The sequence below is a fragment of the Rhinoderma darwinii genome, chromosome 10 (assembly GCF_050947455.1).
Source record: "Rhinoderma darwinii isolate aRhiDar2 chromosome 10, aRhiDar2.hap1, whole genome shotgun sequence".
Taxonomy (NCBI): Eukaryota; Metazoa; Chordata; class Amphibia; order Anura; family Rhinodermatidae; genus Rhinoderma; species Rhinoderma darwinii.
The window spans coordinates 82,868,210-82,880,527 of NC_134696.1; the positions used below are offsets into that span (position 1 = coordinate 82,868,210).

The 12,318-nt window shown below is 42.6% G+C and overlaps 1 protein-coding gene across 3 annotated transcripts in view; it reads right to left on the bottom strand.

Moving 5' to 3' along the window:
• Positions 1-12,318, bottom strand: part of SLC37A4 (solute carrier family 37 member 4) — a 37,484-nt gene continuing 25,166 nt past the window's right edge. For 2 of the 3 annotated variants that reach the window (XM_075840125.1, XM_075840126.1), the window contains 5 exons: positions 8,847-8,932; positions 6,512-6,625; positions 6,281-6,346; positions 3,710-3,848; positions 1-1,755 (listed from right to left, as the gene is read on the bottom strand). In XM_075840125.1, the coding sequence (XP_075696240.1) occupies positions 1,589-1,755; positions 3,710-3,848; positions 6,281-6,346; positions 6,512-6,625; positions 8,847-8,932 (572 nt within the window). In that variant the 3' untranslated portion in view covers positions 1-1,588. The remainder of the gene's footprint in view (positions 1,756-3,709; positions 3,849-6,280; positions 6,347-6,511; positions 6,626-8,846; positions 8,933-12,318) is intronic. The other variant, XM_075840127.1, reaches the window with a different exon arrangement.

Sequence of the window (12,318 nt, forward strand, 5' to 3'; positions counted from 1 at the left end):
TCGCCTTTACACAATCTTTTTTTATTTAGCAAATTGGCAGCGTACCCCCACATCCACCCAGATATTATCCGCCGCATGTGTATGGTGTACTGTAGTTGTGGATTCTGCAGAGAACTTGCTGCATGTTACTATCTGCTGCTGTTTTATAGACCCATCGCCTCCTTCCTCTCCTGACAGCCGTCACTCCCATTTCTATATACTTCATCATTGACACCATTGAGCATCTCCATTCTACATGTTATGGGCATTATGTCATGTCTAGTATTGGGCTTCCTATAAAAAGGCATTTCTTATGATCCAGTTACTCTTACTATACAGTTTTAATAGAAAGCTCGTTGCTCCACAATTCTGAATGAGAATTTTGCATTGTAAGATGAAATCTTTTAATTATGTGTCAAAATAAACATTATTGTAAAAGGTCCAAAACTTCATATGGAGAGGCCTGTTCTGCCCATGACCATCAGTATCTGTTCATTATATGGCAGCGGAAAAAAACAAAAACGAAATCACATCTTTTAGTAACAGTTGTTTTAGGCAACACAATAAAAATAATCATGATGTTTTCAAGAAAGAAGAGGCTTGCTCCTCCTGTAAGCTGATAGTTCCATTCGCCTATGTGTTGATTTGATCGTAGACTTGTGTTTTTGGTCAAATTGAATGAATTTTAATTTGTAATTTTTGCAAAAAAACATTGAGAACCATGTGTGAACGTATCCTAATGGGGCTGAGCTGCAATACCATACATTGCCCATAGACAAGATAGGTGCTGGTTCTGGAAAACAAAAACAGATCTTTTTTTTTTGTCTGCTTCTTTAATCTCGCACAAGTCCTGACACCTAGTATTGTGGTCAGGCCATAATGTGTCTGAAACGACCAACTTTATAAATTCTATGAACCTGGAATATCGGAATATGTTCTTATAAACCAAACAGCGTCCATTAGCTGTAGGAGTGATCGGAAAATATTGCAGACTAGATTCCCATAGCGTCCTTGCTTCTCGCCAGCAGCTATTAACTATTTGACAACCTTTTATAGGCAGGCTGCCATTTGTAATTTCCTCTGATTTGCCAGACCTCGTGAATATAATGGGAGCAATTCTATTAATATGCTAATAGGCGTTTTATGTATTATGGATTTGAGTGCAATAGGTTGAAACCCAACTTAAGTTTTCTTCGTTTAGGCAAATACTGGATTGCAGGTTTAGTACTATAATGAGATCTGCACCAAGCACTAAAGTCTCTTCCATGAAATGCACATGGACTACAAGATTTCACATTAACCAATGCAATTGGATTGAAGTTTGACATGTTTATAGAGGTAACAATCGCATTGTAGCAGAATCTGAGATGTTAGGTGACATTTTTTCTTTCGTGAACACCGGAAGAGGTGGATTTAGGAGATTTCCTGCAGGTGGAACTCATCTGAGACTGAATGGGGAAAGGCCAGATTACTTTCTTAGCACACGCTATCATAATTCTGCAGTACTCAGAAATGAGTGTTACTGTTACCCTAGAATCACCATCCCCTCCTCCTGATTGGTCTTTTCGTGTTCTTGCATGCAGTTAGGGGAGGATTCTTGAATTCCATCTCAATCGGATTTCTTAGGTAAGCGTCCCATCTTGGTCTGGATGTTCCTCAGCAGAAAAAATAGTATGGTGACTACTAAACAGGTAATCTCAGCCGCCCAGAAAGCCGTATCCCAACCGTAATGTTTGGCAACTGTACTGAAAGGTAGTCCTGCAAGAAACCCTCCAACTGTGAAGAAAAAGGGTTTTAGTTAAAATCGGAGAAGTTCCATCTCTACCAAGTATTACTCAAGTCTAGGGTTGCACGATGCATCGAAATTTCGAGTCTGTGCACCCTCAAACAGTTCAATACAGTTAATTACTATTTCAATACTAAGCTGTGCAGCCTCACAGCTTAGTATTGTAACACATTAATATAGTTAGAGCAGGACTGCGACTGGACTGTGTGATACAGCTAGTGCCCCGCTCCTGACAAGTGTGTGCGTGCGCGGTCAGCATGAGGTGATGCGGCTGGCACTGAAGACAGAACAATGTCTTAATTAGTGCAGCGCCAGCCACATCACCTTATACTGACCACACACACCGCTATTCTCTTGAGTTCCACGATGAAAGCAGACCGCAGTATTCAAGGGGAAGTGCTCCTTGGATCGCATCAGAGGGAATCCCTGTGGCATGATCAAGGGACATACCATAAATGGTCAGACAGTCCAGGGCTGTCTGACCATATTTCCTGTTAGGGCATCCTTAGGTGTGTCCAAACAACTGCCTGTGTACAATCAGTACACAGGCTAATGTACTAGCACATTGATATATGCCAGTACATTAAGATTTTTTTTTTTTTAATGTTAAAAAAAATAGTTTCAACAAAAAAATATACATATCTTACAAGTCAATACATAAAATATACACATTTGGAATCATCGCAACCATAACCTGTACACCAAATTTAGTGTCATTTATGATGTGTACGCTGTAAAAAATCCAAACTGCTTTCTTTCACTTATTAATGTGAGGCACGAGGTGTTATGAATTTTGAACCTCCATGTGCCTCACATTAATAGTAATTAAATCATGTACCTCGCACATTAACCCAATGTTGTCCATTATGACTGAGGAACATGATGGGGTTAATTACTATTAATATGAGGCACACGGAGGTTCAAAATTCATCACACCACACGTCTCACATCAGAAAATGGAAGAACTTTTTGTTTTAAATTATTATTATTGTTGACGGTGTCCAAGTTCTGGTATCGTGACAACCCTAGTCAAGTCTAGCATTAGGTATAGATTACTTGTTGAGGAGGTGTATGGAGCATCCAAGCCTAGCAATGCTTGTAGGAGAGAATAGCTCCATATTATGGAATAGGACAGAACACGCCACTATTTTTTATTCCTTACAGATTCTGTATGAATCTATGGAAAACCTTTGTGTGCCTTAGTGGTTAAGTGCATTCAAAAGGTACAGTATGGACACATAGGAGCCTATGGGCGCCTGTTTACATATCCACGACATGGTCACGTCCTCACCCAGTTGTACACCGGAAATGGCACATAAGACAACTTGTGTTAATATTGCATATTGTAATACATTTATTCTGACTGCCATATTTGGAGTCCGGTAGGAATTTTCCCCAAAGATGGCGGTTGGTTTAACTTACTCTAGATCAACACTGCAGTATAAGAAGTTGAACTGGATGGGCTTATGTCAACGTGGCATATTTTTCACACACCTTCTGTGTGGATTCCACAAAAAAGTGCAGGTATGTGTTTTACACAGCCGTATTCACGTGCTGAGCCAATCTGTTCAGATGTGAGAACATGCTGCGTATTTGGAAATCTGTGGTAGGACTGTGACGTGATTTCATTAGTCTACAATGTTTAATAGGGGACATAGAGTGCAAATCACCAGAGCAAGTTCTGTGCGGAAATTGAGGCTGCATGGAATTCTGGGAGATTTCAGCTATGAAGCCTTCAGAATTGTGAATGTAGCGCTAGTTTGTTCATTCCAGCCATAAGTGAGGGTCATTGACATGTGAAAAGATAGTTAAAACCTTAGTAAGATTTCAACTTATACAATGATAATATCTAAACAGTGGAATTTTATTTAAAAAAAAAATGAACGATTCCTATTATTTAATAATGCAGTCCATAATAAATGTTGCTTCACAAGTTTCACTTACTATTAGCTGAGAGAGCCACAATTGCATGTGAAGTTCCGCAGAAGTTGGAAGGGGCACTTTCATTAGCAATAACTCCAAACAGAGCTATGGGACCATAGGAGGAAAAACCGAAGACTGCTCCTAGAAATAGGATCCACACCTACCACAGTAACAACATGAAATGAATACTATGCTCATAACAAGGCAAAGATACAATGAGATCGTCACTATGAATGCGGTTAGTGACATATTAATCTGTCTTATAAATGTAAGGTGAGGGCTGTGAATTCTTATACTACAATCTTACAAAGTATGACCAGACTTGTGACCAAGGGCGCCATGTTCTTCACCAGGCTCAGTCACAAGGGATAGTCTGATGGATGGGGTTATACATCCTTGAAACACATCACAAATAAAAATTCTTCATACTGTGAAATCCTCCAAGGGCATGTTCACACACTAGACTAAAAATGTCTGAAGATACAGAGTAGTTTTCAAGGGAAAACCGCTCCTGATTATCAGACGTTTTTTAAGCCACTCGTGATTTTCGCTGCGTTTTTTACGGCCGTTTTTGGAGCTGTTTTCAATAGAGTCTATGAAAAACGGCTCCAAAAATGTCCCAAGAAATTACCTGCACTTCTTTTTCGCAGCAGTTTTTTCAAAACTGCCTCATAAAAAAACGGCCCGTCGGAAGAGAACGCAGGTTTTTCCTATTGCAATCAATGGGCAGATGTTTGGAGGCGTTCTGTTTCCAATTTTTCGGCCGAAAATAGGCCGTGTGAACATACCCTAAGACTGAACAGTTTCTTTTAGGCAGCAGAGTCTGATGCACCCCACTATGAGGACACCAAATATTTGAAAGAGCTGAACTTACAGTCACGTGTTATTCTGCTCCCTAGCCTACAGGCGGTAAAAGAGGGGCAGTTACCGATATATAAAGCTGCAACAACATGGAGATTATTATACAGTAGTAATGAGCAGTGTAGCTGAGAATCCAGCACTGGAGTGACATATAACACTTATTAAAAGTTGCTGCAGTGTCTTGTCTGTCTCTCTCTCTACCTCTTTCACTCTGCTCCTTCCTCCCCCTCCATAACCTTCTATAGGCAGCATTTAACCTGATCCCTTAGTAAGCTGCAGAAGTATACCATTGTATTATGGAATAGTCACAATGGATGACATTTGTACTATCATGTAAACCTGCACCCGGGGGCCTGCCCGGAGGATTTGTGAAGCTAGTTCTAGCGTTACTGTAGTCCTTTGCTGGCTCTGTATACAGCCGGACAAAAGTCTATGGACAGCTGATAATATAAAGGGGTTCTCAGGGACTTTTATATTGATGGCCTATTGCTTGGATAGGCCATTAATATTAGATTGGTGGTTCAGAGTCCCGGCACCGACGCCAAACAGCCTACGAACGCCGTGACTCTCTTCAATGTTTACCAGGCACAGCGCTGTACACATCCATAGCGACTGTGCCTAGGATTGCACCTCAGTCCATTCACTTAAATGGGACTGGAACTGCAATCCGAGGTACAGCCGCTACAGAAGTGTACGGAGCTGTGCCTGTAAACTGTGAAGAGAGCCACGGCGACAAACTCCACAGCCCCTTCAGTCAGCTAAACAGTGGGGGTGCCAGGACTCAGACCCCCACCAATCTGATATTTATGCCCTATCCTAAAGACAGGCTTTCAAGGAACCCTTTTAACAGTCATGCTGATAAGAGAGTATACGGCTGCATATTGGGGACATTTTGAGCAGTTTTTTTTTTACGTAGACCATTACTTTTTTTTTTTGTAATTTTCCAAAAATCACTGCAAAACCGCACCATTTGGCATGTACAATCCACCACTATGTAAAAATAGGCATCTAATCCCATTCTATAAAACAATCCTTTCCACTACAGTCATAATAGTGTATATTGTTAACTAGCCATCATTTATACTTTATTGTTCCAACATAGTCCACAGCGCAGTACCCAAAATTTTACTACTCCTGTGGTGAAGGCAATTCAGGCAATTTGTGCATGCTTGTTGAATCCATTAATGTTTTTACAACGGGCGAAAAAGACATGGAACGCACATCCACTTTCTATAAGCGCTGATCTATTGCATCTAACAAAATGTATGAACATGAAGTTCTTAGTAAATGTTTTGATCAAACTCTATAATCCCACTTGCCACTTCACAGCGACCTCCCTTAAGTGGGTCCCTACTCTATTAGGTGCAGTATCGCATGGCAACCAGTGCCACCGCAACACAGCACCTGCAAAGGGAAGTAACCCAGTGGTTTCCCGCTTAGCCGCAATAGATCAATGTATAAAAAGTGGATGTGCGGTCCATGTGTTTTTCTCCCCTGTTGGATTCCATGAATGTTTTTATACCACAATTTGTGGTGAGAAAACGGAGTGGGGTTAGCCAGAGGAGGCAGGGTCACCAACACCGGCCTTAGACTTTGCTGATTCTATACTTTTTCTACGTTTAGAAAAAAAATCCCCCTTACAAATCTTAATGCCAATAGAGAAGCAGCGATTAAAACGTTTGATCACACAGAAAAGGATTGACAGATTTATTCGAAAAGAAAAACAGAAACCTCTTGTTCATTCAGATTGGACATCTCAGCGAGAGGCTGGAGAGCGAGAGACAAGATCCCATCCACCTGAGAGAATGTGAACAGCAAAGAAGAAAAGAGCAAACATTTTAAGTATAGAGAGAAGATGAGCAAGCATTGTGCTGAGCTAGGTATAATAATGACATGCACTGCGTGTGAATCGACTGGATCTAGAATTCATTTGTAAACTTTTTGCACAAGATTCTATGTTACCTTTGATGATCCTGGAGTGACTGTAACACGGAACAGAAACAGAGACACAACCATTCCAGCCATCATAGACAGAAGTAGACCGTGGCGAGGGTTGCCATAGTTCCTCAAACCCGCCTAACAGAGAGACCACAGAAAGGACATCACCCAAAATGTAAAGAAACCAATTAATACAAGAAAAAAAACCTAATTAGTAGGTTTGGCCACACCCAATGCTACAATTCCAGAAAATCCAGAATAAGTCACTCTCCATACACAGATATTAGAGATGCCTGTACACAAAGCAGCGGTAGTGTGTCTCGCCGCAAAATCACACACAGTTTTAGACCAGGTTCCCACGGGTCGGATGCGCTGCGTGAAAACCACGCAGCGTATGCGACCTGGAACCCGCAGCACATTCCGTCCAAAAAACTGCACCACGTTGGGTGGTGCGGTTTTTCGGCTGGAATTTCTGCTGATGTAAGCAGCATAGAATTAAAAAAAACAAAAACGCCCATACTTACCTGGGCCGTCGTCATGGTGACGCGACCCTCCTTTGCCGTCTGGTCCGGCCTCACTGGATGATGCTACAGCCCATGCGACCACTGCAGCCTGTGATTCTGCTGCAAAAGTCGCAATACTTGGCTTTCTGTTGTGGATTTTGCATCCCGATTGAATTCAATGGGGAAAACCCGCAACAGGAAATTAACTAAAACGCAGCATAAATGGACATGCAGATTTAAATTCCGCACCGCAGGTCAATTTATGAATGTTTTTGCTGTGGGTTTTTTCTGCAGCGCGGGCGTGAGATTTTCAAACTCTCATTCACTTTGCTGCTACTGTAAATGCTGCGGAATTTCGTGGGAACTCGGCCTTAGGGTATGTTCATGGGGTCAAATTGGTTGCGGAAAACTACGCAGCGAATCAGACTCAAATTCCACAGGGAATTCCAGTCGAATGCATCAAATCGTCTTTGATGCAAACATTCATACACTTTGTATGCGTCCTTACCGCACCAGGACGCACCGGTACATCCTGTATTGCAGTGCTTTAAGGCACCGGGACGTACCGGTGCATCATGGCTAACAATTATCCTGTCAAAGGACAGGGTGACAGAACTGTGCCATCAACTGTTTATGACAGTGAGACGGCAGGGGACCAATCACACCCTGATTTTCTTAAATCTCATTTACTTTGCCGCTACTGTAACAATCTGCAAATTTTCCACCCACGAATCTAGATGGAAAATCCACATGTGAACGTAGCCTTACTGCGAACTGCCATGTTTCGCAATAAGGTTTTTTCCTTTTGCCTGTGCCGCTGGTACAGGTGAAGCACGCTGTTAACACAAAGATTTTAAATAGCCCGCAGTTTAAATAAAGAATAAAAAATAAATAAAAAATATTTAGCGTTATTGCCAGGAGAAATCTCAGGTTTTATAGCCTGTGTTCAGACTAGAGAGGTTTAGGATTAGGGCCGGTTCATATCAGCGTTGGCTTTCCGTTCAGGGGTTCCATCTGAGGTTTCCCTCGTGGAACCCCTCAACGGAAACCTTTGCTTCGTTTGCATCACCATTGATATCAATGGTGACGGAAACATTGCTAATGGTTTCCGTTTTTTCGACAGAATCAATAGCTCAGTCGACTGCGGAAAAGCCAACGCTGATGTGAACAGGCCCTAACTGGTTCACAGTAGGAAACAATGTTGCTCAGAAAAACAACAACGACGTGTCTAAATTGTACAAGAGAAATGATAGTTAGAGCCTGGTTGTTCATCACCTGCTTTAGGCCTCTTTCACACAGCCGTATTTTGGTCGTTATTTTCCTTCAGTATTCGGAAGCCAAAACCAGGAGTGGATGCAAAACACAGAAAAGGAACAAATCTTTCCATTACATTTTTCTCTGTGTCGGTTCCTCTCCTGGCTTGACTTACAAATATTGAAGCAAATTACTGACCTCAATACTGCTGTCTGAATGACGCCTTAGGCTGCAGGCTGTATACAGGAGCTGTATATTTAGTGGCAAGAATAGGTTGGGATTCCGTCATGTGTAATCAGAAAGGCTTTCCTGTAAGGGTTGTAAGGTGACCTTAGCTTGGTTCAGTAGAATTTCTTGATGTCCAGGTACAACGACTATGTGGCTGTCTAAAACCGGCCTTATACTGTAAACTATGAGATCGATTTCCTAAATGCCCCCAATGTGTTATAAGTAGGATTCAAACAGGCATAAAAATACATTTCTACCAAGAGGCCTTTGCTCTGCCCTGCGTGATGGCAATAGTATTTTACCAGTATACCCACATGTTTACCAAGCTTATAAAAAATAGTTGGGTTTGCGATGAGTAAATGGATAGTTCTTACTTTTGCCACAGCACGATCAGACAGTAATCCTGCAGCAATACTGCCCACTAGACCTCCCACCTCTAGAGCGCTCATGTATGAGCTTCCTGTAAAAGACAAATAGAAAAAAGTAAAAAAACCTCAATATATTTTTCATATTTTAACTGAAAAGATCATTCGTGCCTGAAACCCTCTGGACTCGGTGCATGTTTTACTTTTATTTGCAGCATTCACTTCTTTCTGAAAAGGATTGTCCAGTCTTACGTAAATTGTCCAGCGTTATTTTTCCTCCTAACTTGCTTCCATGTAATACCAATAGCAGGAAAACTGTCTTACACTCTCTTTGAATTTCATTTACCTTCTTTTTTGTTTCTTCTCCGAGTCACGTGACTTCACTTTGACCTGTTTTTTAGCTACTCTTCCTGTACAAACCGGAGGTCCCTTGTGCTGTGTATAAAGAGACTCAGCAGGACTACAAAGTGACGTTGCATTATACATCACGGTGGCGGAGAGATGATGGAAAATGTAGGCGCTAGAACACAGCGTGAGGTAGCGTACGCACGCATGGACCAGATATGCAAACAGGAAGATGGACTAAAGATGGCAGCCAGACCGGAGTTGTAAGTGCTAAATAAAACTATGATGCCCATGATGATTGAGGATTTATTTGTGTTGTCACTTTCTACTTTTTAATGTGTTCATAATTTGACTTCTCTATGGGGGCTGCAATTTTTTTTTCATCTCAGTAGGTGCCGATTAACGACACATACAGAGATGGAATACGGCAGCTACAGGGCATAGGACACAATGAACGGCAGCCGTTCATTACTTCTGCTATCTGGCTCTGTACTGCGCAGACGCAGGTCAGAGTCACACAGCAGAGAAGCCGGTTTGTAGGGAGATAGCAGGTGCCATTATGAAGACCAGCTGCACTGCAGGTAAGGTGTGTGTCTCTGTCTGTCCCTCTCTCTCTCTCACAGACCCCCGCTCTCGTGACCCCCGGCGGGCCACCCCTCCCCTGTCACTACATGTATTCTCAGTGTGGACGGTGTGCGGAGCTAAGCTTGTCAGATGTAGTAGAGCTGGGCGTGTGTGTCTGTGTAGTTGAGCTGAGTGTGTGTCTGTGTAGTATAGCGGAGTGTGTGTGTGTGTGTGCATCTGTGTATTAGAGCTGAGTGTGTGTGTATTTATGTATGTAGCAGTGCTAAGTGTGTGTGTATGTAGCAGTGCTGTCTGTAGTAGAGCTGTGTGTGTGTGTGTAGTAGAGCTGAGTGTGTGTGTATGTATGTAATGTAGCAGTGCTGCGTGTGTGTGTGTGTGTGTGTGTGTGTGTGTGTGTATGTAGGAGTGCTGACTGTATGTATGTAAAAGTGCTGACTGTGTGTCTGTGTAGTAGAGCTGAGTGTGTGTGTGTGTGTGTGTGTGTCTGTAGTAGAGCGGAGTGTGTGTGTGTGTGTGTGTATGTAGCAGTGCTGACTGTGTCTCTGTAGCAGTGCTGACTGTGTCTGTGTAGTAGAGCTGAGTTTGTGTGTGTCTGTGTAGTAGAGCTGAGTGTGAGTGTGTGTCTGTAGTAGAGCCGAGTGTGTGTGTGTGTGTGTGTGTGTGTGTGTGTATATGTATGTATGTATGTATGTATGTAGCAGTGCTGAGTGTGTGCATGTATTAGTGCTGACTGTATGTAGCAGTGCTGACTGTATGTATGTAGCAGTGCTGACTGTGTCTGTGTAGTAGAGCTGCGTGCGTGTGTGTGTGTGTGTGTGTGTGTGTGTGTGTGTGTGTGTGTGTGTGTGTGTAGTAGAGCTGCGTGTGTGTCTATGTAGTTCAAGTTCACTTCACTTTGATCATTCTAAGGCCTTATTCACACGAACGTGTGCGTTTTGCGCGCGCAAAAAATGCTGCGTTTTTTGCGCGTTGCAGATCCGTGTGTCATAAGTGTTTGCTGCGTGGCTGCGTGATTTTCACGCATATGCCATACTTATGACACGTGGTTTTGATGTTTAGAAAAAGAAATGAAGGAAGTGGTTTTATTTTTCCCTTTATTATCTTATCTACTGTTGCGCGAATCATGCGCGACACACGGAAGTGCTTCCGTGTGCTGCGCGTGATTTTCACGCACCCATTGACTTCATGATGCGCGAAAAACGCCCAAGTATAGTACACGACGTGAGTTTTACGCAGCGGACACAAGCTGTGTGAAAATCACGGAATGTCTGAACGGCCCCATTGACTAACATAGGTCCGTGCGACGCGCGTATCACAGACGTTAAACACGTTCGTGTGAATAAGGCCTAATGGTTTGTTCACATGCCGTGTTTTCAGACGTTTTTTGGGCTGTAAATGTCCCGAAAAAAACATCTGAAAAATCGGAAGCAGAACACCTACAAACATCTGCCCGTTGGTTTCAATGGGAAATACGGCGTTCTGTTCCGACGAGGCGTTTTTTACGCGACCGTTTTCCAAAAACAGAATGTAAAAAGACGCCCGCCAAAAAGAAGCGCATATCACTTCTTGGGACGTTTTTGGAGCAGTTTTTCATTGACTCCAACAGCTCCAAAAACGGCCATAAATAACGCCACCAAAAAACGCGCGTTTGATTAAAAAAAGCTGTTTTCCCTTTGTTTAGTAAGCGTGTGAACATACCCTTAGCCTTTTGGTGTGTCCTATAGCTTCTGCCAGCTGCAGAATCACACCCAAAATGGCTGCCGGACACTGCTTAGCAATTTGAAGACACCTTTTCCTGGCTTCTAGGAGGTGTGAGATTCCCTCCCGCATTTACGGCAGCTGTGAGTCAGGTTGCTTTGCCTTATTCACCTTGCTGTAATTTTAGGAAGTTCTCCCGCTGGTGGCCAACATAGGAAAACATGTCAAATTATTATTTAATTTTTAATACTTTCCACCATGTGGAAGAAAAAAAAAAAAACAGTAAAAAAACGTAAAAATAGAATAGAAATAAGTAACGACACTTGAAAAAAAAAAGTTTAATTCGCGACACATTCCCTTTCAGCGGCTGTACCAGAATCTATAATGGCTTGGGCCATTTAGACACATAATTTTCACGTGGAGGCTGGCCGGGGTCTTGGGAGAACACCTGCTGATGCAAGTGAAGTAGACCGCTGCCTGACCACCTCTCTGCAGCTATATAGAGCTCTATGGATGGCTCCATGGAATGCGCAGTAGCCAAAGAGCAATTAAATAGCGCATCAGACCGCATCATCAGGAGCGCACATGTTCAGGGCACCGGCATGATTACATTAGCACATCGCCCTTGCCCTGAACTGTCAATCATAATGAAGAGTACCCCCCCACACACACCCCGAGACACAAACGCTGAAATGGCAAGCAGCGACAGGCCAGGAGTGCAGGTAAGTGGCGAGATGGAAATACCCCTTTAAAGACAATTAAGAAGGTCCTGGATAAAGGACTAGCTTTATAAGCAAAAAAATTTATTTGTCATATCTATCGTGGATCCATTAAAAACAGAATGTCGCCAGTA